Source organism: Antennarius striatus, chromosome 6 (assembly GCF_040054535.1).
Source record: "Antennarius striatus isolate MH-2024 chromosome 6, ASM4005453v1, whole genome shotgun sequence".
Classification (NCBI taxonomy): domain Eukaryota; kingdom Metazoa; phylum Chordata; class Actinopteri; order Lophiiformes; family Antennariidae; genus Antennarius; species Antennarius striatus.
In genome coordinates, this window is record NC_090781.1 from 23661860 (window position 1) to 23686173 (window position 24314).

Genomic DNA, 24314 nt, shown 5'->3' on the forward strand with positions numbered 1-24314 from the left:
CTGTCTCCTGCCAGCAAGCCATGCCTTTCCTGCTACCTAAAAAAAGAAGATCTGGTTCTACTCAGAAACTGCAGGCCTGTTGTGCTACTTGTAGGGTACTCTCCATAGCACTGGCTATGGAGAAAATTTCAAATCTGTCAACTTTATGTCAGATTTCTGATCCTGCAGACTCTGGTTGGACTAAAGGAGTTGAAGTGTACTAATTTCCTCGTTCCGCACTTTCCCCAAAAAGGCAATTAGCAGCCCCAGCACAAGTCTTCAGAGCACGCCTGATCCATAATTCTGGTGGAATGGAGCCGCTGGCTGGTTTTGGAAGGACTTTTGAAGAACTGATTGAAAGACTGTTGGAACATGTTTGTTATGCAATGATGGACAACACGCATTAGCTCAATCTTCTGAGGGCTGCAGGGGAGGCCTGGTGTTCTGTTGGGGACGACTGGGAGCTGCTTCTCAATTCTTGAGTTCCATTTGTTTGTAATTACATTTAACGGGTGAAGTAATTTGCTTTTTGGATTTTCTTAATTGATTGATAAGCTCTACTCCACTCTACTCTACTCTACTCTACTCTACTCTACTCTACTCTACTCTACTCTACTCTACTCTACTCTACTCTACTCTACTCTACTCTATACAATGCTTATTTTTACAAGGAGGAGTTCAGCTGGTCTCTGCACTGCTAATGTCACTGTGGTATGTATTCTTGGGAGAAAAGCCAATGCTATATCACATACTGCATATCCATTACTTTTTCTTTCAATAACCAACCCACAGACGTACACACACACACACACACACACACACACACACACACACACACACACACACACACACACACACACACACACACACACACACACACACACACACACACACACACACACACACACACACACACATCGCTAACCACTTCATTTTCTGCCCACCTGTATAAACATAGCAGCGTGTATTTGAGCATATGTGTGTGAAAGCTTCCTCACAGAGAGACCTATTGTCCTTCAGGCTAAGATGTGTGTGCTGTGTCATGATTTGGCTTGGCAGCCACAAGCCCACTGCTTATTTTAGCTTGAAACTAAAACACTGGACCTAAAATAACACATCTACTGACAAGAAGCAGCTGAGCTGCTCCTTCAACATCAAGGCTTTGGTGTTCTAAGGATCAGGACATAAATCACAATGTCTGCGACACAGAAAAAATAATGTCACACCATGGAGAATAAAAAACACATCTAGGTAGAAACGATTATGAACTTTTGCTCTCTGAAAATGGTGAAAACTTGTGTACGGCTTATAAATTACATCTGATTGATAACTGCAGTTTTTAGAATATGGATCTGAGGAATAAATACATGTTTTATTTGATATACATGGACAGAAATAGAGGGGATTTGTTTTTTTGTTGGAAACTCTGGGTTCTGTGGGTAAAATGTAGTGGCATCTGCCTGGTGTTGATTTAGATTATAACCAACACACCTCCCCTCACTCTCCTCTGTCCTGCATTGAAAGCCTCTGCTGTCTGTTCTGGATTGCTGTGGAGTATGAAAAAAATATGGTCGTGCAATACGGTTGATAATGTAAATATAACCCGTTCTCTCCTCAGCAACAACAACACAATCAGTCTCACATTCAGGTGACAGTGGCGGAAATCTAATGATTTATTAGCTTTCGGTACATTTCATATTTATAACCTTTACTGTTCCATGGTATTTGATTCGGGAACCAAGGGAGGTTGTTTTATTTCACTTTCTCTGTTGTAGTAAAAATTAATTTGAAATCAAGTCACAAAATTTTCCATAAGACAGGTTCTTCAAAAGAGGAAGTTGCTCAGAATTCTAACGGCAGCAGGAGAAACGGTTGCTTTATTCAACTTGCACAACAAACATTGCTATTATCATCCAAAACAGTGAAAGCTGATGAAGTTCTCAGTACCTCAATTTTTTGTTTCATTTACTGTACATATTTATATTTATATTTGTCCATGTATTTCATCACAAGACATGCCTTGGGTAGCTTTGTAATCTCACATTTCACAGTGAGTGTAGTCTGCATCCACACTGGAGACATCCCAATAGGTTTTACTAGGAGATACAGCTGTGTCTCATCAGCTAACACTGGAGTATGATAGTGTCTTTGTTTTATGCATCCAAGCAGGAGAAAATAAAATTGATCCCAATATTAACCCCAGGGTTACTCAACAAATGACTAAGGATTGGAGCGATATGTAGTCAAATTTACGAGCTGTTTAATAGGTGCAGAAGCACATCAGAACTCTCTCAGATTACCAATAAGGGGATGCAGCCCAAGTCAGATTGTTGTGGTCAGCTGCATGCATTCACATCTGGCAACAAAAAGAAGAATATTTTGCATGAACAGAAATTTTAAAAAGATCACCTTTATTATATGAACAGTCTCAGTATTGTAATGCTGCCTAAAACTCTAACTGAGGTGTTTCATAAAAATGATGCTCAAGGAATTTTTGCAATAAATTGTATTTTATATCGGTAACTGCTGCATTCTGTTAGTCATGTTTTTAATGAGCAGCTGCTCACAAATAGTTTTCAGCTAGCCTGGAACACATCCAGTGTGCAAAAAGAAAACCGACTATTAATCACTGACAGGAAGCACGAGGTGGCACATCCCTGACATGACAGCAACATGTAGGAGGGATTCTATTAATGAAGCACGAGCAGCATAACCAAAAGTTAATTGGGTAAAACTTGATATAATAGCCCAGTTGGGGTCAGGATGTGACTTATGTTACATGTGTTTCAACAGAATGCTTCTGTGGTGGTTTGTCTGTCTGATACCAAAGTCACTAATTTTTGACAACTTTTATAATGGGATCTTACTATTGTCAAGTAACAGGCAGATCCAGTGAAAACAGTTCCCAACAACCACTTTTGACATCCTGCTGTGGCCGGAAGAACTACAAAAACACACATCGGATTTGATAGTTTTTGCTTGTGCATGGTGCACACTGCCGCGGCTGTTAACGCTCCTCCAATATTTCATTAACTGAACCACCACTGTGATTTTTTTTTTTTTCTGCACAGATTTTAAAGTAATGTGACCAACTTCTGCTTTTGCATAGAAAACAATGTAAAAAGAGTGTTGTGTAAACTGGACCTTAGAATGTAACTATTACCAAAACGTCTTTCATTTGAATTCTGAATTCTACAGTCAGTATTTGTTCTACAATACAGTTAATGAATGCACACGCCACATTGCTTATCCAGAAAATATTTGAAATTCATCCGTTAGAACACAAATATTTTTACATATTAGTGGGGTTTGCACAGAGTATGGCTTAAATCCACAATAGACCTCTTCTCCTCGGCTGATGTTGAAATGTGATGGTATTTAGCCTTTAACACTTACATCTGTTTTTGGTTTCATGTGCAGGTCACACATCTGCTGCTAATAATCGTACTGACAGAGTGTTAATTTATTTTCATACCATATTAAGAAAAAGCCATAAAAACAGGAAGTATGGAGTTTAAAAGGAGAAGCATTTACTGTGAACAGGAAGCATGCAGAGAACATGTTTCGAGCCAGCCTGTTGTGAAAGATCTACCAAGGCAGATGTGAAATTGGCCAAAGGGACTTTCCTGTTCTCCCCCCCGACTTTGCTGTTGCAACTGATCAGACCATGGCTACAAAAAAAAAAAAAGGCTGACATTTCTAATTAGAGAATAGAGAATAGAAAGCCTTTATTGTCACTATACATGGTGTAATGAGATTTGATTAGACATAAAACTAAGACATAAATAGGATTAATTATACTTAATGACAGCTCTCAAACTGAAATGAGGTGAATTATTCAACAGGGATGGCATACCTGACGGGAGAAAAATATAGATCTTATCAGGAACACTTTCTCCACCATGATTAATGTTATCAAAAATCTAGTCATGTAGTGTAATTTATTATGAAAGACAGGAGTGAATAATATTTTACAAGAAATAAGAAGAAGAAAAAAAACACATTTTAAAGCAAACGCATTCAGCAAAGCCGAAGTCAAGTAGTTTGATAGAACCCAGCTTGATCTGGAGTTCCTGTTTATAAGTGGGGAAGATGTTTAAAATGCGTGACAACGTTGATGTCACAGAGAAGAAACATAAGTTCGGCTTCATCCAAAGTGACACGAAAAACCCTTCGTGCAGACCGCGCTACGTGATTCACATCATCGTGTCTGTGTCAAATTATGTCTGCGCAACTTCTCCGTCATCCAGGTCGAGGTAAATCAAGAAGAGCAACAAAAAAAAAAAAGAAAAGAAAAAGAATCAGCTGGACTTGGTTGAAGATGTTTCACCTCTTATTTAAGAGGGTCACTCAGTTCTGATGAAGCCCTTCAAGGCTGCTTCAAGCTTCTGAAGAACTGAACAAACCTCTTGGTTGAGTTTTCAAACATCTTCAACCAACGTCAAGCAAAACCTTTAATGTTATAACTGCAGACATTGGAATGCTATTCATCCACAACTGGATGAGACTAATCTACCACCGTCGGCTCATCAAGATTCACTTCCTCTACTGTAAATTAGAAAGCCCACATAAATAATATAACATGATTTAAAATAATGTAATAATGTAATGGAACTGTTTATATATTGGCCTTGTGTCCATATTATTTGGAGAGCTGACTAAACCTTCGTGCCAGTTTTATTACCTCATACACACCACATGATTTTAAAGCTTTTAATAAATTAAATTCTAAATAATACTTAAGTTTTAGATGTGATTGGCTCCCTTGAGGCCTTTGCGGTCGTAGACGGGGGCTTTTAAGATAACGTTTGAAACACAATCAAAGGTTTTCCAGCGAAGTGTCCCGAAAGCACATTCGCCAGTGAAAGTAAAAGTGGAGTGAGGATTGGAGTGAAAGGAAAAGAGAAGTGGTTAGGACAACTCAGTGGGGGGATCTTAGGGAATTTCTGCCTTCTCCCTCACAGTTTGCTAACTCCCTCTCCCCCATCTCCTCCTCCCCCTGTTCCCTGTGTGTGTGTGTGTGTGTGTTTGCGTCAAACCACTTGGCTGGTGCAAGAGAAGTTGGAGGAAAAGAGGGCAGGGGGAGGAGAGTTCTGTGGCTGAGGAATGTGGTGGAGAGGGAGAACATGGCTATAAATGGATAGCACTTCCACTCCGCGGCTGTGATGTCACTTCTCAAATATTTCCTCCTTCCTTCTACTGACGCTGCTTTTTCTCCTTATACTGTCATCCTTCCTATTTAGCTCGACAAGTATGTAACCCTCTCTTCCCGAATGAACGCAAATATGAATGCTTTGGAAAATCGAGAAAAACTTAAATGCGGTAGGTGTTACGACAAAGACCTGTCTTTGAACAGTAGGGGGCAATAATGAGACATTAATGTGGAACCAGCACAGCAGAAGAATAAAAAAGTATGAGCCTACATGTATGTTTATAGCTTGTTAGTCACATTTCTCATAGCGTCATGAAGGTTTCAAAGAGTCCAAACAAGTTTATCCTTTTTTTTTTTAGTTTGTATTAAACTACAGGAAGGCTTCCAGTAAAGAAGATGTTTTTTTCTTAAAAACATTGGGCCCCCTTTACTGGTTTCGATGTATTTAAAGGTGCAATAACCTCTTAGATTTGTATCTTTTCCCAGAAACCAGCACAGTGCTCTCTGATGACCTAGTTAGTAAATGAAAAGTTACATAACGCACTTCGTCATTCTCTGGACTGGTTGACGAAGGTTTGGGGTTGAAAGATTACTCAAGTGTAATGCTTAATCTGCAGGTTGTGACAGGGAGGGAGGGAGAGAGGGAGGGAGAGGCTGTTTGGAGCTGTACGAAAATCAAGGCTGAAACCTGATTGCACACACAGACGCATTTTACAGGTGGGAATGTGACTGTGTGTGTTTGCAGACAATCTGTCTATTCCTGGCTGCCTCCTGTCGAAAAGCTCCAGCTGAAATAGCCAAACCAGCAGTCAGGGAAAAATGCAGATTGCTGACAGAAACTCATTGAATCTGGTGATAAAAACATATTTAATCTCCTCCTTTGCTTAAAAAAAAAAGTTTCCCAGGGGTTACTAATATTCCACCTTTTTTCCTTTTCCTCCTCTTCAACTTTTAATCCCTCTTTACCCTCCGTCTTGCTTCAGTTCAAGTCTATTAAAGTACTTATCTTCCTCTAACTATTAACTTTACTGTAGCCTCTGGAATCAAATTGTCTTGCAGTCATGCACAAATGACTTTTGTGTCCTTCGCAAAGTTTTTATTGACATCAGTATACCTCACTCTCCTCACCTTTATACAGTATAATACGTAATTGCTTTAACAGATCTCCACCCAGGTTTTAACTTTATCTCCAAGGCGTGTGTGTGTGCGTGTGCGTGTGTGTGTGTGTGTGTGTGTGTCTGCTCATAGTGTGTGCTCTGGACCAGGTGACTTGGGTAAAGAATGCTATGCTTTGTGGTTGATCATTAACAGCTCCACAGAAGGCGGTGGTAATGTAAAGCCTGTGTTAAGAACGATCTGTCACAGCGTTTAGGTGAGGAAGCTGAGGGCTTTGGGACAAAACTGAGAATTATATGTTTTTCCTGAAGTGAGAGACTTGTTTGTCTTAACTTTCACGATGGAAAAACACTCACTGTGTGAGCTGCATCACAACTGGAAGGAGTATTTTCTTACATTTTTATACAAAGTTAGCTGATAAATGATATTAAATCTAGCTGTAAATCGACAGTGTCGGTTAGTGTGGTGAACTTTAACCAGTCTGGTTTTATAAAACAGGCCAGGGAGTTAATATTTGTGAACACACACACACAAACACCCACTTATCCCTTCTTTTTGTCTTTGCTGTTTACTCTTTGTGGTCATTGTCCATCACCATAGCAACACTTCCTGCCATTGGTCCAAAGGGGAAAGGGGATTTTCGACACAATGCACAATAGGTTTTCAAGTGCATTTACTGCATGCTGCTCATACATACGCTTTATGGAGCATATTTCTAGCAGCACAGAAAATACAGAAAGTTAACCAGAAAATACAGCATTCTTAATTTGACTGGTGTTTGTTTTTGTTTTTTTTCTGTCTGTGCCATATGTGGCTTTTAAGGTGTTACCTAAGTTATGTTATTTGTAGTATTCTTATTTTATTTCACTCTAAGTTTTGACATTCTAACCTTTAATTTTCCTGTACTGGCTGATTGCCCTCTGATAGTGTTGCTTCGGGCATTCTTGGGAATCTCAGCATTGTGCTTCTTTGGTTTCTACTAATAGTCTAGCCGTGACTTAGATGTGTCACGCTGACAAAGTCAAATCCACAAACGGAGCTTGTGGACGAACCCCAAATTTGACATTTTATCAAGTCATAGGAGCAGAGTATCACCAAGCTGTGAGATTTCGAAGTGTAACCGTGAAACCAAAGCACAGCACGCCCTCTGGCAGATTCACAACTACCATTAGATATCACATTCAACCCAAGAGCCAGATTGAGTTAATATCTGGCTGCCGTTCTTGCTGACTTAACAGGAACCAGGATAAGCAGTCATTTGGGACCAGATCCAGGAACAAACACTGATTCTAAAAGCCACATTGTAAATGTTTGAGTTGAAAACAACAAATGATTTGACTTTGCTGGAATGTAACATGTCCTGTCTTTCTTCATCTGTTCTTGAAAGCACCGTAGCGAGAGATGTGAGAGCGAGCTGCGCCCATAAGAGTATTTCTGGCGGTAGTAACACACAACTAACAAACGTGCTCCAAAGAAAATCTGAGGAGCTTGCACTGGGTTGCTTAACGCAACATCAGACTGGAGGCATAAAAACGGGAAATTGCAACAGGCTATTTTCATGAACTTCTGCACTACTTGTAAATGTGTCTTACACAATTCCATGCTCATAAAGGTTTCAGTTAACCGGTCACAAAATGCCAACAGTTCAGCTCAGGAATCAATCAAATTCAACGTTTAAAGCTGGAAATGACATCATCTGAAAATGATCAGAGGGGGGAGTTTAACATGGAACAAATAAAAAATAGTACTGTACACAGTGTCTGACATGACAGACATGAAACATCTTCATCATCATTTTAGTTAGGATCAGCCAGATGAGTCGGATTAGATGTCAAATCATCCAAGGTGTGTATCCACTCAGGTTATTTTTAGTTGTCATCATCTCTGAATTTGTGGATGGGATGTTGCAACTTTTTTTACAGGTAAAATTGTTTTAAAGAAAGCATTGCGCATGCAATTGTGATACATACTTGTGCTACCCACTCCGGATGTTGATCAGCAATGGATTCATCAAATGTGTGGCTTGTCTTGGAACTTCATAATTCTTTCAACCGAAGCTGCATCGACAGATTCTTACATGAAATTGCCTAACTCATATTTCCCAATGAAGCAAAGTTTAACCGGAAGAAGTCTGCGGAATTTCCATAAGGTTTTGTATTTCTCAATCGTAGAGCTTACTTCAGAACTTTATCTTGATATGCATTATGTAATACATGTTGCCTGGGATTTAAAATTGCATGGGGCGATAATGTTTGCATGAATCAATCTTTCAATGATGAAACCTGTATTATGTACACATCAAAGACCTCTGCATGTAGCAAAACACAGTAGGAGGGTGAAACAGAGCAGGGCAGATGATCCAGCAGGCTGTTCTTTCCCTGTGTGTTAATGCAACCTGGAATAGAACAGAATCTACTCAGAATGACTTTCAACTTGTCTGAACTCACAGAAGTCATGATGGTAAAGTTATTTATCAGCTACTATAACTGCTGCAATACTGAGAGTACATTTTCCAATTTTATGTTGTGTGCAAATGTTCTTTTACAGGAGGTCTCAACTTTAATTAAAATAAGTCATTGTTAAACACGGTTTAAAAGGTGTTTTTCCTTCATTTCCTTCATTGAATGCACTCAATGTTAACAACATAAGGTCAATATTGTTGACCGTATCAACACAAAATTAAACTGTATGTTGGTATTAATAACATTACATAATAAAGGTTTCATATAAATCCAGCTGAATCCTAATGTTTACCCTTACATGACCATAAAATCCTGTTTATAGCTGCTTTCTAGGTAGAATCTAAACTGTATGTGAACAGTTACATGTTAGGAGGTAGGTAAGGGGTGTCTATCTTTTACCCATGAAAACTTTGTGTGTTGACTTCCACTTTCCAGTAAACAACAAATCACTCCACAACAACAGTGAATATTCATTTCTTTATTCATAAATTTATTTTGTCCCTTTCAGGCAATTAAAAATATAGGATTCTCTTTTTTACTACATTTTCTCACATTGGTATTTCACAGACCTTGAATATTTTCTCCATAAATAACGTACAAAATACATTTCTTTTTCTTTAAACACAAATAAATATCATAATAAATATATTAGTTAAGTTAAACAACACAAGGCAACCAATAACCGAAAGGAATACTGCCGTGTTAAAGTCCCTGAACCAGGTTGTCGAACAAACAGGGCACAATAAAGATGGGGTGCAATTTTACATACTAACAAAACTAACAGAATGTTTTACAGAACCAGATCTTAAAAAGTGATTTATGCTGCAGATAATTAGATCCAAAGTCACTGACATACATTTTCTATTAGCACACTTTGATCGTTCAGCATTCTGCAACTTACACCTGCAGCCCAGGTTTCAGAATAAGGACGCACACACATGCACGCGCACACACAAACACGCAAACTCACACACAGAGCAGAGTGAAGTATGAAGCTTTGGTTGAATGCTACTGGGAGACATGACAGTTTCTCCCATTTGGATTAGCTGTAAAGTGCATATCACAGATAAATCGGCATAAGTGGCACGTCGGGTGTCACTGATTGAAGCTACTGAATCAAACATACTGTTTGTGGCACTGAGAGTAAATATCCTGTAAGGCAGAGAGAATATTGAAGGCACAGGAATTAATAATTTTTCACAAAAGATAAGCCATTTTGATCACTACAGATTAACGGTAAGTACAAACTATGCTATTTACTGGTACTGTCAAGGCCTACAGAGTTCTTTTTTTTTAATGGAAGACCAAATATAAAGGTCTATTAGACTACACAATATTGAAAGTATAAAAATAGAGTCTTATAAGATTTGGAAACTAAAATGATCTCAGTATGTGTAGTTAATCCAAGAAGAGTTCCATTTTTTACAGGCATAAATTAAGAACTTAAAGTGTTATTGTGTCATCAAATGTTGACTTGTCTTGATCAGTTCTGGTTCTGAAGAAAAAATTCAGATGAACAGACAACAAAAGTGAACATGGAGTCTGTTCTGTTCTGACCGTTCCCTCTGGTTTTGGCTTTAGTCAGACAGGGACAGGCGTTCAAACACAGTCAGCCTCTTGCTGGCCGACCCGTCGAATGTTGGAGACTCGGTTCCGCTGGAGCCTCCGCTGCTGCTGCTGTAGCTGTCCTCCAGAGAGTCCTCGGAGGAGAATCTCTGGAGTCCAGCAGGCTTCGTGAACCCTCCGTGGCCTCCAGGACCAGGAAACAGCTTGTTGTCCTGGTGGTGCTCATCTTCGATGCTGGCGAAGGCTCTGATGTTGCTGCTGTTAAAGTTATTCCCATGGCCGCACACACAGCGCGAAGCCTTTGGCTCCACAATGAGAGGAATGCTGTGGATGTCTCCAGTGCTGGCACGGGTCTGATGGTTGCCAAACTGGAATGCTGCTGCCTCCCGCTGCAGGGAGTCACCAAACACTGGAGAAAGGAGATCAGCAGGGGGTGGTGAAACAGAAGGAGCACGGCTAAACCCCATGTTTGGATCGTTGAAGGATGCCGGGAATGATGGAGGAGGCGAGTTGCGCGAGGAGCCGAGAAACCCGGCAAAGCTGACACTCTGGCGAAGCTGGTGGCGAGTTGCCGTGGCGCTTGGTTGATGCTGATTCTGGAATTTGCTCGACTGTATCGGAGCTCCGCTGATTTTGTCCTCGTGGATGAAGTGGCATCGCGAGCCGTACGGGCAGTAGCCGAAGTTGTAGAAGGTTCTGCAGGGCTCGGTCTTGTACTTGGGGTGGCGGTACAGTCCTCGCAGCTCTGCCTCGCCATGGGCAAACTGGCACTTGCTGCCATACTTGCAGCTGCCGGTCTCCTGGAAGCCACGGCACAGTTCAGTCTTGTAACGATTAGCGGACACCATTGGTTGGACCTGGGGTGGGAGGGTCGACGAGGGCGGGAAGCCCGGTGGTGGAGCCACAGTAGGAGAAGGGCCTGAAGGGAAAGCCTCCAGGTTCTTCAGCGAGGAGAGCAGGTTGCCGCTGCACTCCGTCAGGCTCATGGAGCGGTCGGGCCTGAAGGGCAGCTGCTTTTGTTTAGATACAGGGCCCTGGCTCCAGATATTAGATGGCCACAAAAGGCCACCATTGTCATTGTAATTGACATGCTCAGTGCTCAAGCTTGAGGAGGCGGGAGGGGAGGGAGGGGAGAAGAAGGAGGCCGACCGGTCCAGCCGACTCTGACCTGGGACTTTGAGCTGGGACTGTGGCGGGAAGGAGGCATCGTCCAGGGTCAAGTTCACAAAGTTCTGCAACAGATGGTTGAGCAGGTCACCATACAGACAGGGGTTCTGTTTGTTTAAAATCAATACACTGTATGTTAATTATTCATCTTTATTGGATTTTGGAACTCCAATAAGTATTTTATTCAGATAAAGAAAGTTTATTCTAGCTTAGCGTTATGTTTAAGTTCTTTATTTTAAAAAAGAAATGTCACGACAGACAGCAAGAAGACAATCGCAAAAATAAAAAAAATACCCCGAAGGACTGCTTACATGTCATTTACATGAAATAATAATACACAAATAAAGGTGTTTTCTGTTAGTGTGAGACTCTTTATTTTATCTCAGGATCTCTTTATAATAGAAATATCCTCTGCGACTAAACTCCTAAAATGGACTAAAACTACAGTGAGAAGTGAGTTAGAAAAAAAGGAACATGAATAAACAAGCTTGACAAGAAAGTAGTCAGAGAGGCAACCTACTCTATATTCATGAAAACATTTTTTTTTCCAAAATAGAGCGACAAAAAAAAAAAAAAGTCACAAAGTTTGACTCACCTTCGTGAAGATATCGTCGAGCATTTTGGACATGCTGTACCTCTTTGGCCAGGAGAAGATTCAGCTCTGATCCACAGTTAACTATTTGATACCTGTGTCCAGAATTGAGTTAACTCTGTGGTCTGTCGTCGGCCTTTATAGGAGCCCCGGAGGCCCCTCCCAGAGCTCTGGAGGAGTTTCCACTTGCTATGTTCCCGGACGACCCGCCCTTTGCATCAGGTTTCACAGTGAGCTCAGAGGAGGGCGGGGAGTAAAACAACAACAAAAAAAAAAAAGAAGAAGAAGAAGAGGAAGAAAAAAAAAGAAAAAGAAAAACTGTATTTTTAGCTATCTGTGTGAAATGCTTCAATTTCATGGGCATGTGAAAGCAAACTGGCTTATTTACATAACTCTCATGCTCTTCATCGCAGCCTGATCTTCATCTGTTCTACTTCTGATTACTTATATTCTGTGTATTTACCAGCTTCTGTGCGTCGACGCGCAATATATGTTTACACACTGTACATTCCTATGACTAATGCTTCATTTTCTGGAAGCGTTAATCATCTCGCCACTGAATGTTTTTACCTACACAGAATATGGAGAGTGGAATTAGCTGAAAACAAGACTGACGTTAATAAAAATAAACACTGGGGGCCAAGTAATTTAACTGAACTTAAACAGCTCTTTTTGTTTGTTTTGAGCAGCATGACCGCATTTAAACCTATTAGAATGTATTATAGTAGCACTGTGTGTGTATGTGTGTTTTATTTGTAGGGTACAGGTGCAGACACAATCATTTTTTTCCCTTACTCACACCTTTACACAGTGTTGTTTGACTATCAGGGCTCTAATAGTGTCTCACACTCTTTTTTCCCCCCCTGCATCCTATAAATAAACTTATAGAACATTAAACCAGTCCCAGTCTGAACACAGCTCCACTACGAGATCGTAGCAGAAAGTTGAAAAAGAGGTCATCTCATCTGATGAAATCCTAATAATTGAGGGGTGAATCCAGTTCACAAAAATTCCGCTTTGTTTTTTTTCAAGACTCGTCTTCAGGAGAGTTTGTGAGTCACACACACACACACACACACACACACACACACACACACACACACACACACACACACACACACACACACACACACACACACACACACACACACACACACACACACACACACACACACACACACACACTCCTGGCAGTGACAATGCATACGTCTTTATGTTTAGAAAAGTCAAAGAGACGTTGCTTGCTCAGTGGTAACGCCTGACAATTGTAAACAGACGGTGCCACCAGGAAGACTGTCAGACTCGACCTGAGGCTAACAGACAGGATCCGGTGCCCAAAAGAATAATGAGTGAACTCATGAATAATAATCCATGGCAATGTTAAGTTAACCAAAATATATGACAAATGAGGATTTGGAGAAGGATTCCAGATACATATGTAGAAGTAACTGTCATGCATGTTCTTTCTGTTCATAAATATAACAGTAAAATGCTCTTACACCTACAGATACTGTACACAAGTAGCCCTTTTGCATTTTGAAATACAAACAGACATCACACAACTTGACTCAATGATAAGTACAAATGTTACATGAAGCAATTTGAGGAAATACAACTTTAAAAAAAAATTGATTCAGTAGCAAAATATTGTAAAAGCCTTAAATAAATGACCACTTCTTCTCTGAATCATTCACCAAAAGAGCAGAACGTGACTCCGTTTTGTGCATTCCCACATAATAATGCACCATATAATAATTCATGCGTGTCTCGAGTTACTAGAGTTTTGAGTGCAGGAAAGAAAAGAAAAAGAAAGAAAAAGTAAAAGAAACGATGCGCACTATCTTCTCTTTGAAACTTCCATTATGCGCTGGTGTCACGCTCGGCCACAACACCAACAAAAGTCAGATGGACAGACGGCTCAGGCCGAACAGACCTATCATGTTCAGCTATTAATAACTGCAGCTTGATAAAAATAACCAAACTAATTATACCTGCAGCATCAGATACCCCGGGAAATCTACAGGGTATGGAAAAGCACATTCTTGGTTTTCCTCAGACTTTCTCTCTATTTTGCCCCTGAGTTTGAACAGTGGTGAGGGCAAATAGCTGCCCTGACATGTGTGTTGGACGTATGTGTTTTTCCTGTGATTTGTGGTTACGCTGCTCTGAGCTCTTGCATCAGTGGCGTGGAAAGTCACCCGAACAGGGAAGGGCTCTTGCTCACACGTAACCTTTAATAGGATTCCTGCTGACAGAAGCTTCCAGGTTGTATTTTTTATTTTTTTTTTTTTGCTTGGTGACTAAGCAAAACAAGTGCTGGATGCCAAATTTTCCAAAAGGGGTTTTCTTAAGTGCCATGCCAACATCTATGTCGTTTTTTTTTTTTTTTTTTAGTTTTCAGGGCTTGGCCCCACAGCAGATGCGTCACTGATGTTTTTATATTTAAAAAAAAAAAAGTGCAGGTATGGACTGTGGGAAAATCTGTAATAAGAGAAATGGAGGTGATAGGTTGCACAGCTGAGAGTCAAACATAGGAAAAAGAAACGACAACCATGCATGAGAGTTAACAGCGCTGGTTGTCAAGATCAGGTGTTCAAAAAATGTTTTAGGTCCAATTACAGAAACACTTTTAGCAAAATCTCCACTTGAATTTTTAGCGACTGCATTGTTTATTGTTCAAGTTCATTCCTCAACTGGAACCCCCCCCCCCACACTTTAAAACCCCTGATAAAAATCTGTTCACTGTTGTCAATTTCATTTTCTTTTCTTTCAACTCTCCGTATGATTTCAAACATGCATATTTTGTTATTCCTCAGTATAAAACTGTGTTTGTGTCCGGTGTCCAGGCTGTCACGACGACGCCTGAGGGAATAAAACAAAATATATGGTAAATCTTGAATAAAACAAACTTTTTCAGTATGAATTTCCATTAAAAAAAAGAGGAAACTGATAGTCCTGCTTCCAGCATTGAAGCATTTTAATTGCATTTGAAAATGTCCATCTAATATTATCACAAGTGTTCAGAGGAAAGGATCATGCAACTCCCCATATCGGGGAGTTGCATGTAACTTCTCCAGGTTGTTACGTGGTAAGTTAAGGGGATATTTTCCAAAAAAGCGCATCAATTCTTCAAATATTATACATAAAAGTAGTGCTTGTGATGTGAGGCACTTGATTTATACACACTGGCTCATCATTATAAAAGAGAATTTCTTTAAATGTGACCCTTTTTATGTGGAACAAATTAGATGCGCATCTTACATGTTTGAAATTTTTAAACACTTAATAAACAATAGGAAACAAAACACAGTATTTTAATATCAATTGATACCCGACATTATTGAGGACTGATCAGAAATGATCAGACTATTAGGATATTTTACTTACATAACAGAAGCTACAGTCCAAACCCCTCTACTCCCGTATATAGAGTAGTAAATGATTTATTATTGCTGATGCATCAGTAAGGAAGTTATTGTACTGGATGATTGTGATGGAGTTTACTTTTATTGAACTATGTATTATCATGTCAGCTAGAACAATGTCTTATCATGTTTTACCTGATTTTTTATCTTTCATGTAAAATCCCAATGTAAGGTTCTCTTGTAGTTAACAAACAAAGGTAGTGCTATAAACGTATTTTATTTATTGCGGTGTGGAACTAATGGAATACAAGCAGATGTATAGAATATTAGATGATGGCAGGTGGGTTCAACTACTTAATAGTTTCTCTTCCTACAACAACAGTCACCTTTATTAAGTAGGTTATCTCTTTACAACTGTGTTAATAATTGTGGGAAAGCTTTCAGCATGATAGTGCAAAAAAGAAATCGACTGCCGTCATCGTGATTCTTTTGTTCGGGGGATGCTCGCCCCAACAGGAGGAGGGAAACTAAGGGGAACTTTTGAGCCTGTGACTCAGCCCGACCGGTTGCTAAAAGACGAGTCATGATGGTAACGAGAGCCAGGTCAACACACGGAGGTGATGCTACGGTTTCTGTTAGTCTGAAACAAAACTGACGGAAGAAAATTATGTTTTTGAAAAATACTATTATTTTGCCGCTGGTTTGAGACCATTCAATATCTTTCCATCTTCTCTTTAACTTATTTCTTTTTTCATGGATTTGAAATTCATCCTTTCAGTCTCAGTTTCACCCGTCCCTGCCACAGACAGACAGACAGTGCCTCTAATAAGTGACACTTTGCAAATATTTAACCCTGAAGAACATCGCTATGGTGACATGCTAAACACTTGCACACATCGGCGGGCAACGGTTACTTAGCGACCACCGTTGCGCAGGTTTTGCTAAGCTAACATGCCTGCCACAGATATGTGATGGGACCGAATTTATCAGGTGATTCATCAGGATAGAGATAGATGGCCTGATCGCTGGGGGGTGGGGGGGTGGATGAGGAATGGAAACATGAGGAGGGAGCATGAGTGATTTAAGTTGGTCAGTAGCCCACGGTGATTATGGGAAAATACCTAGCAGTTCCTCTATCTTTATCTTAGATACGACACGTATCAGATAAGGATACTTCTGCTGAGATGATTTGATAGTGGGGACCGTGGACTTTGGAAAATCATGCAGTGAACACTCTTTGTGGTGTGATGCAGTGAAACGTGTAAGCACACACACACACACACACACACACACACACACACATACACGAGTATGAACCTCACTTGACTCCTCCTTGAACTAACTAGAGGACAGAATTTCTGGCCAAAGTCACAACTTCAGTTGCTTCAATCACAAAACGGTGTTGCGTTCAAGGTGTTCAAGTCAATGTTTGATATTGTTGCTCAATATTGTTGGGACATAAGATTGACAACTTGATTTTTTATTTTTTATTTGCTTCATTTATTTATTAGAAAAATAAAATAAAATAAATCAATAAATAATAAATTCTTTTTTCAATACCCGCTTCTTCCGATGCCGTGGGGCAGGGTAGACTCTGGGCTCGACGCCAGTGCATCGAGGCAAACAAATCAATCAATCAATCAACTGTCCTCTGCATTTATAAACCAGGAAGAATCAACAAAAACATTAAGATGATATAAAAAGTCACACCTTGTTTTTTGGTTTGTTGAAACAGGGAGTTGGACATTCTGAGAAATCCCCCGCCTTGTAAAATTTGTATTTCTCTGTTTACATCTGTTAACATTGAGTGTATTATGAGTCTTGGAGGTCAAAGTACATGATGGGTTTTTTTTTTATTTATGTGAGTGTGTGTGTGTGTGTGTGTGTGTGTGTGTGTGTGTGTGTGTGTGTGTGTGTGTGCCAGTATGAACAACAAGGAAACATGAAACCGCTACCTAACAATCCTAGTCACATGTTTTCCTTTCTTGAGGATTGTCTTGACCCACATTCAAACGTCCACTGAGCACGTTCCCCCCACCCTTCCCTCTTTCTATTTAACGTACAACCAGAACATTTCCTCCGAGTAATTTAGTGTTTTTCAAGGTTGATTTAAGCGAATCACCAATAAATATTGTTAGGGTTTTATATAAAGAGGGTGGAGTAATGAAACCAACAATGGCCCGACTGATAGAATAAATGCTTACACATTATTATAACGGTCGTTTATGATTCTTTTTTATTTGTTTCCTCCTGTGTGCTCATTCACTCCAGCAATCACGTATAGGTCGTCTTTCATGAAAAGTCATCACAGGTAACTTGGAGTTAATTGTTGATTTCTTTTACTGCAGCTTGTGTAATATCAATGACACAATATTAATAATCATTTCAGTTTGTTACATGACTGAGTTCATAGGTAAACTCCACAAAGGTCACGTGTATGACTGTTTTCTGTAAATAGGAAAGACACGGAGCTTCTTTACGTGATGATCCAACAGAATGAAAGATAAATTAAGCACCCTGGCATGTTATTAAATTATATAAATCATATAAAAATTCAAGCAAGCCGTGAATAGACATTCACAAACTCCATTTTCAACCACTGACGTTACTTCATCGAGAAACTGGACCGGTCAGACTTGTTTGTGCAGAATTTCCTCTCATGTGACACAGAAGTCTCAAATGCAGCAAGAGAAACACACACACACACACACACACACACACACACACACGCACACACACACACACACACACACACACACACACACACATACACACACGCGCACACAGACCAGAGCGATGTCCTTGACGAGCGATACAGAATATACATCTGTGTTGATTTTGCAAAAGCTCATTGAATAAGGAAATCAGAGGCCCTGCCCTCGCTATAAGCACAAACACAAGAGCTGTGTTGGGGGGAGGCGGTGGAGTAGACTGGGGGGGGGCGGTCAAAATGAAGATGACTCTCTAAATCTTCAATGTTGTTTCCTGGAATTTCAGACCAGGAAAACTTCATGTGAGGGTTGTGCTTTCCAGCGTGGAATAACCTTTTGCCTAAAGGGGGTTAGAAGAGGTAGAATTCTCGTAAATGAGGTTTGCTGGTGTGTTTGTGTGTGTGTGTGTGTGTGTGTGTGTGTGTGTGTGTGTGTGTGTGTGTGTGTTAAATGTTTCTCATGCACATCCACAAACAAATTACTGGAGTAAATTTCCCCGACTTAGGAACAAACAGATCTTTTACAGATGAAGAAAAATTACATCAGCCACAGTCCTTCATCCTGAACACGATGCATCATGGTAAGAAACAACCGTAACGCTGTTGTTGTGAAACCGATTTTGCTCCCGATGACCTGATGACAAATAAGTGAAAAGCTGCTCGTGTTTTGACCAGTCGTAAAAATGCACCAGAATGTTAAAGATCAGTCAGTCTGTGCAGGTTGGGTCATGTGGACGCAGCAGATATTTTGACAATCCTCGAGGTCCTCGAGGTTCTGACCTGTCAAGTTGAAGACCGAGCAGCAAAGATGGATGAATAATAAGACTCTTGCGCAAGAGAAAATAATCTAGTCATGTCGAAATAGGGAGCTTCTTGAACAGTTTTGCAACAGCTAGTCATAATTAGAGGAATTCATCGAGGACAGTACGTACTGGTCTTTGCAAAATCTGCTGCTTTGTGTAAAAAATGAAAGGGATGTCAGTCGAGGTTGCTTGGCTTCGTTTTTTGGTTTAAACATCTGGAAATGTCAGTAAAATCTGACGAAGCAGAAATCATCACAGGAGACCCCCCCTCTTTTGATGAATAAACCAACGGTAACAGAAGTTTATTTCGCTCCATCTTTACAGACGTGGAACGACAAAGACGTCACGAACGCGCAAAGGCGATGCACAACAAAACAAGACAGGACTTGCTTTGTCGCGTTGTGTACATGCAGTGTTATTATGTGTACCTTGAAATGAATCAGGGTGGTAATGCTAAGCTGGAGCACAACGTAGGGCTGCGTGCTTTGCCGTCCTATTCCTGTCTGCGTTTACCTCTCTGTCCTTCCGTTTGACAGCGTTCATCTATCCGTTGAAATCCCTCCAAGTGCAAACACACATACATGTGATAAGAGTAACGTGTAATATGTTTAAACACCGAGCTATCGTTTAAAATCCTCAGGGTGTTGACATAGAAAATGCTTTATCAGCAACTTGTTGACCTATCCCTCTGTGTGCGTGAGTGTGCGTGCGTGCATGTGTGTGTGTGTGTGTGTGTTAATGCGCTGCAGGCTCTCTCAGCTCAAGGTCACCACTTGTGTGTTGTCACTAGATATCCACGTCCGTTGCCACGTTATGATTCAGCCGACACAGAGGTGTTTCCCATCTGCAGCGGATCTACAGTAACCCAACCACAAATAAAGCCGGTCGGTCGCGGTGGCTAACGTCCAGGTTTCATCTCGTGTCCAGCACATGTTTCAGGGCCTTTTTTTCATTTTTAGGAATATTTAATCACAGGGTTCTTCGTACAATGATAAAAGTATGAGGAAGAACTGTTATTGAACGCAGCTTGGAGGGGGAGAATTCCTGCCTTCGGGACGTTGCTTGTTTTTTTTTTGAGTTCAGGAATAGAAGAGGGTAGTGGATAGTTGCTGGTAGAGGATGGTTGTAGCAACTGGACGCTGTATGTCGAGCCAGGAGAGATATTAGATCAGTTACAGGAAATCACTGTCCTTCAGTCTACATGGAGGATTTTCAATCTTTGCTCACTCTGATTATAAACCCTTCAGTATTGAGCAATACTTGTGACACAGACGAGATACAGCCTTGAATAGAACTCCTCTAACGCTGGTTTGGAGCTTCATATCGTTTCTCCAGCTTGTGTTTCAGCTTCAGCTGAAGTTCTGTTATTTCTCAAAACTCTTGTCTACCCCCCCCCCCCCGCCCCTAAGCCTCCGCCTCCCTCCGTCTCCTCCTCCATTTCCCTTTCCATTTTTTGCAGAGCACAACAGCACTCTTCCTTCTCACACGGAAATAGGGCCAAGATGGAGCGAGGCAGAAGAATGAAGGGGGAGGGATAGACGGGAAGCCACAGATGGAAAATTTAACAAATGAAACAAAATGTTCTGAACTGCTGGCCGAATCGGCTGCCAGGAAATGAGCTCGGGCTGGAGGCGAAACTACAATAATGCCTGTAAACTTCCCTTAAATTACATGATAGGCCAAGTGCATTCCTCGAAAAAGAAAAATTTAAGTTTCACATGAACCCTGTCACGTCAGGAACACTTAAAGGAGATTCTATTACCATCATTAAACAGCCCCTTTATGATATGAGTTTTGTTTCCTGTGAGTTGAGAGGACACAAAGAGAGCAATGGGAAGGGAAAAGGGTCATTTCAAATAGATTCTGATTACTTCCAGTAAGACTGTAGTTTTCTATTGACTACACACCGTTACTGTAAAGACTATCAGAATATTATGTACATTGCCATAGGCCGATTCATAATTTCCACCACCTGCAAAACTTGAATAACAGAAACAATTCATATTGAAAACCCACCTACAGAGATGACTAAACTTATCACATTATCTTTTTATTTTCTCCCCTTGTTTTTTTTCTTCTTTTTTCGTTTTACCCACACATTTTGAGTTTTCCGGTTATTGTTAATAACAAGATTACTTTCATGCAAAATAAAATGAAATAAAGTGGAAACTTCTCTGGAACTCCTTCCTTCCCATCCATGACATGGAGTTGCTCTGACTAAGCCTTGCTCAATCTGTATTGCAGCAGCAGGAACATCTGACTATCATCAAGCATAGCTTATCATAGCTTAGCTTGTTATTTAATGTTAATTATTTTTTTTCTTGACATTGTTACACATCATCATCACCACTTTCCCCTCATTTATCTTTTCAAATAATATTTCATGCATTCACTCTGTGTTTTATTCCTCATAGGAGCCTTAAGCACAATAAGATACAAACTTTAGTTTATTGTTTAAAACAAATACTCTAAAAACTGTGATTAAAGCTTTAATTAAATGAAGAAATATCTCATTTAGACCCTTTTGGGTCACACACCTCCACTTTGTACCCTTCAAGTATATTTTTTCCTCCAAATTATAATGATATTTTAAAATAAAGTGTTCACACATAAACCTGGGCCAACAAGTTTCCACCATGACTATGCTGACATCCACCATCTATCAATGGTTATCTTTTAGGCGCGCAGAGCTAGAAACTGATTTCATTGTGCTTCTAAAGCGTGACACACTGGTGTGAGCTCATAGAATTATTTCACAATGACATCAGAATTTTTTGCTCTGTTATTTTACTCATAGTTGTATGAATATTTGAGGCTTAAGTCTTATCGCCCACGTCAGCACACAGTCTGCCTCTTTAATGTTACGCTCTCTGCTCCTATCCCTCAGGCCTGCATGCCAGACCCAGCTGATAACACCTCTGTGTGGCTAACCTTTATTTGCTGGTATTGGCTCTACCTTTTGCGCTGACGTTGAAGCATTCTGTCTGTCTCCCTCCCTTCTGCTTCTTTAAAAGGAAAAGTATGTTCTTGGCTGCACTGCAGGAACAACGCACACAAAGAAGGAGTGATCAGAATGCATGAGGGGGCGGATTTTCACAGATTTCTATCCTACAAATATATCAATAACACAGTTTTAAAAATTTATGCATTTCAAATTGAAATTTTGACATTTTATTTATCTGTTTTAACTGGGCTAAAATGCTCAGATAGATAATCGAGAGTGGGGGAAAGAGAAATAAGGACTAATTTTTTATTTATTCATGATTGTAGGGAGAACACTGACAAGGATTGGATGAAAATTGGATCTTTAACATACATAAAGGCACCCAGCCTCCAAAACCCTCCTCAAAATGAACATTTAGAGAAAATGAATGAATAATCACAATGAAAAAGAATGATTAATGATGATTGAAGAAGTGTCAAACTCTATTTACTTGCGCTTTTTAGGGTAGAATAAACAGTTGCATAATAAATTAGTTATAGCAGTGATAGCTTCACCTTTGCTAGCATGTATTCTCTGAAGAGGATGGATCAGTCTGATGTGCTTCAGTGGAAAAACAACTCATCTGTGTAACATGTGTACATTTACTCTCAACCACCACTTGACAGCTTTTTAAAAATGAAATTTGTTCCTCAGTGCTTCTGAGGATGTCATTTACATTTGTCACAATTTTCAGTAAAACACCAACACATTAATGATGACAGCGTTAATATTTACACTTCTTACATACTTGTGTCGTGACTCAGAAGTGGAAAAAAAAAGTTTTAAATAGAAAAGTTGTTAAAAGATGACGATTTAGGAGAGAAAACACAGCAGGACACTGAAACTCCTCTGTTCAGTCCTCAGCTCTCTTCCCCTATCTCACATACACTTTGTATTTCCCACTATACTACTATTGACACACACGCATAGGTATATATACACACACACACACACACACACACATAGCCTCAGCCTCTTATCCCACACAATCTCCCCACGACACATGCAGCTTTACTCACTGCTCACGTCTGAAAGGCTCTCTTGTGAAGCGTGCGAAACAGTACGAAGGTGCAAAGATGTATCGGGAAGGTGGTGTGAGTGTGTATACACGAGTGTGTCTTTCGCATTGACAGTGAAATCACAAGATGATGCTCATATGTCACATTCCAGATCCGCTTTGGGAATCAAAACACAAGAAAATGTGCATATTGAGACTCTGCTGCGCAAAAACATTCCAGCAGTTGTTCATAAAGATTGGAATACACTGACGATCTCACACTCAAATTTAATTAAACATAATGCACACACACACACACACACACACACACACACACACACACGCTTCAATGGTACTGCAGAGCACAGATTTTAGTATTTATGTGTATTTGCTGGGCTTAAATCTGACTCATTGGCATTGTTTCAGAAAGCTGAGTAATTCCCGTTTTCAATTCTGGTGCTGTTTTAATGTTTGACCTTATATAATATTCATCCAGTATCAACTCTGAACTGAAGCTAATGTTTGTTTTAATCTCAGCATCATCCAGGATCGACTGTGCAACAGGTCACAGAGAGAACACAGACTTAACTGCTGTGATGCTAATCTAAATGCACAACTATTCACACTTTGCTAATAAACAACAGATGGTTGGCATGTCCCTGAAAAATGTTGATCGTGTTTGTCAGGTCACACCCAAACTTCATTACAACCAGATGCTGCTGCTATCTTCACTGTTGTTTGCTCACATGGGAAGTTACAGATTTCAGACTTCCAGATTGTTTCCAGGGTGCGTGCCAAGGCAGATTTTTTTCCCTTCTTAAGAGCTTTGCTGTTTATGACAACACTGTAAAACCTTTCACTGTAAATTTACAATAATTATCTGGCAGCAACTTCTCATTACTTTTTACGGTTTCTTACTTACTGTATTGCAGATTTACAGTAAATAAACATAAAGAACATTACTGCGTTTAACTCAAATTAAAGGTCAATACTCCACCCAATAGTTACTGCTTTTAAATGTAAATATGAATCTGCAGTTTTTGTTCTGTGTGGTGTTGATTAAAGGACTGCGTTGCTCCAGTTTGACAGACCACTCATAACATTTTATAACACTATTCCATTTCCACACAGGCTGCCAGCAATTCAGTTGACTCACCAGGAACAATAACCATCCGTACAATTAAACATACACTGATTTCAACGAGTAGAGGAGCGAGTGATGGAACCACCGACCTGCCAATGAGTGTGGAAACGGTTTATTTCTGAAGCCACAGCTGTGCCTACACACAAAAAAGGAAATTACTACCAGTACATTATTTAAAAAAAAAAAAAATCTAACAGGAAGGGAGGTTTTTTATCATTCTGTCCTTTTGACTTTAAAAACTGGACAAAGGAGCATCTCCCTAACCCGGAGGGAATTTT

General features: G+C 40.1%; 1 protein-coding gene across 2 annotated transcripts; it reads right to left on the reverse strand.

The window, feature by feature from the left end:
• Positions 1–9172: 9172 nt before the first annotated feature.
• Positions 9173–12183, reverse strand: zgc:162730 (uncharacterized protein LOC564559 homolog). 2 transcript variants are annotated; one of them, XM_068318265.1, is made up of 2 exons: positions 12038–12183; positions 9173–11507 (listed from the first exon to the last, which is right to left on the reverse strand). In XM_068318265.1, exons 1-2 carry the CDS (start codon positions 12068–12070, stop codon positions 10287–10289), a joined length of 1254 nt encoding a protein of 417 aa, XP_068174366.1. In that variant the 5' UTR covers positions 12071–12183; the 3' UTR covers positions 9173–10286. The 2 variants fall into 2 exon arrangements, with proteins under 2 accessions (XP_068174366.1, XP_068174365.1); XM_068318264.1 differs by having other exon boundaries at positions 9173–11549; positions 12038–12169.
• Between the last annotated feature and the right edge of the window lie 12131 nt (positions 12184–24314).

What these genes read in the sequence shown, in the direction of transcription:
- zgc:162730 (XM_068318264.1), bottom strand. Translation starts at nt 12,070, where the DNA reads ATGTCCAAAATGCTCGACGATATCTTCACGAAG. An exon ending in TCGACGATATCTTCACGAAG is followed by an intron (nt 11,550 to 12,037) that starts GTGAGTCAAACT and finishes TTAAACAAACAG; the next exon opens with AACCCCTGTCTGTATGGTGA.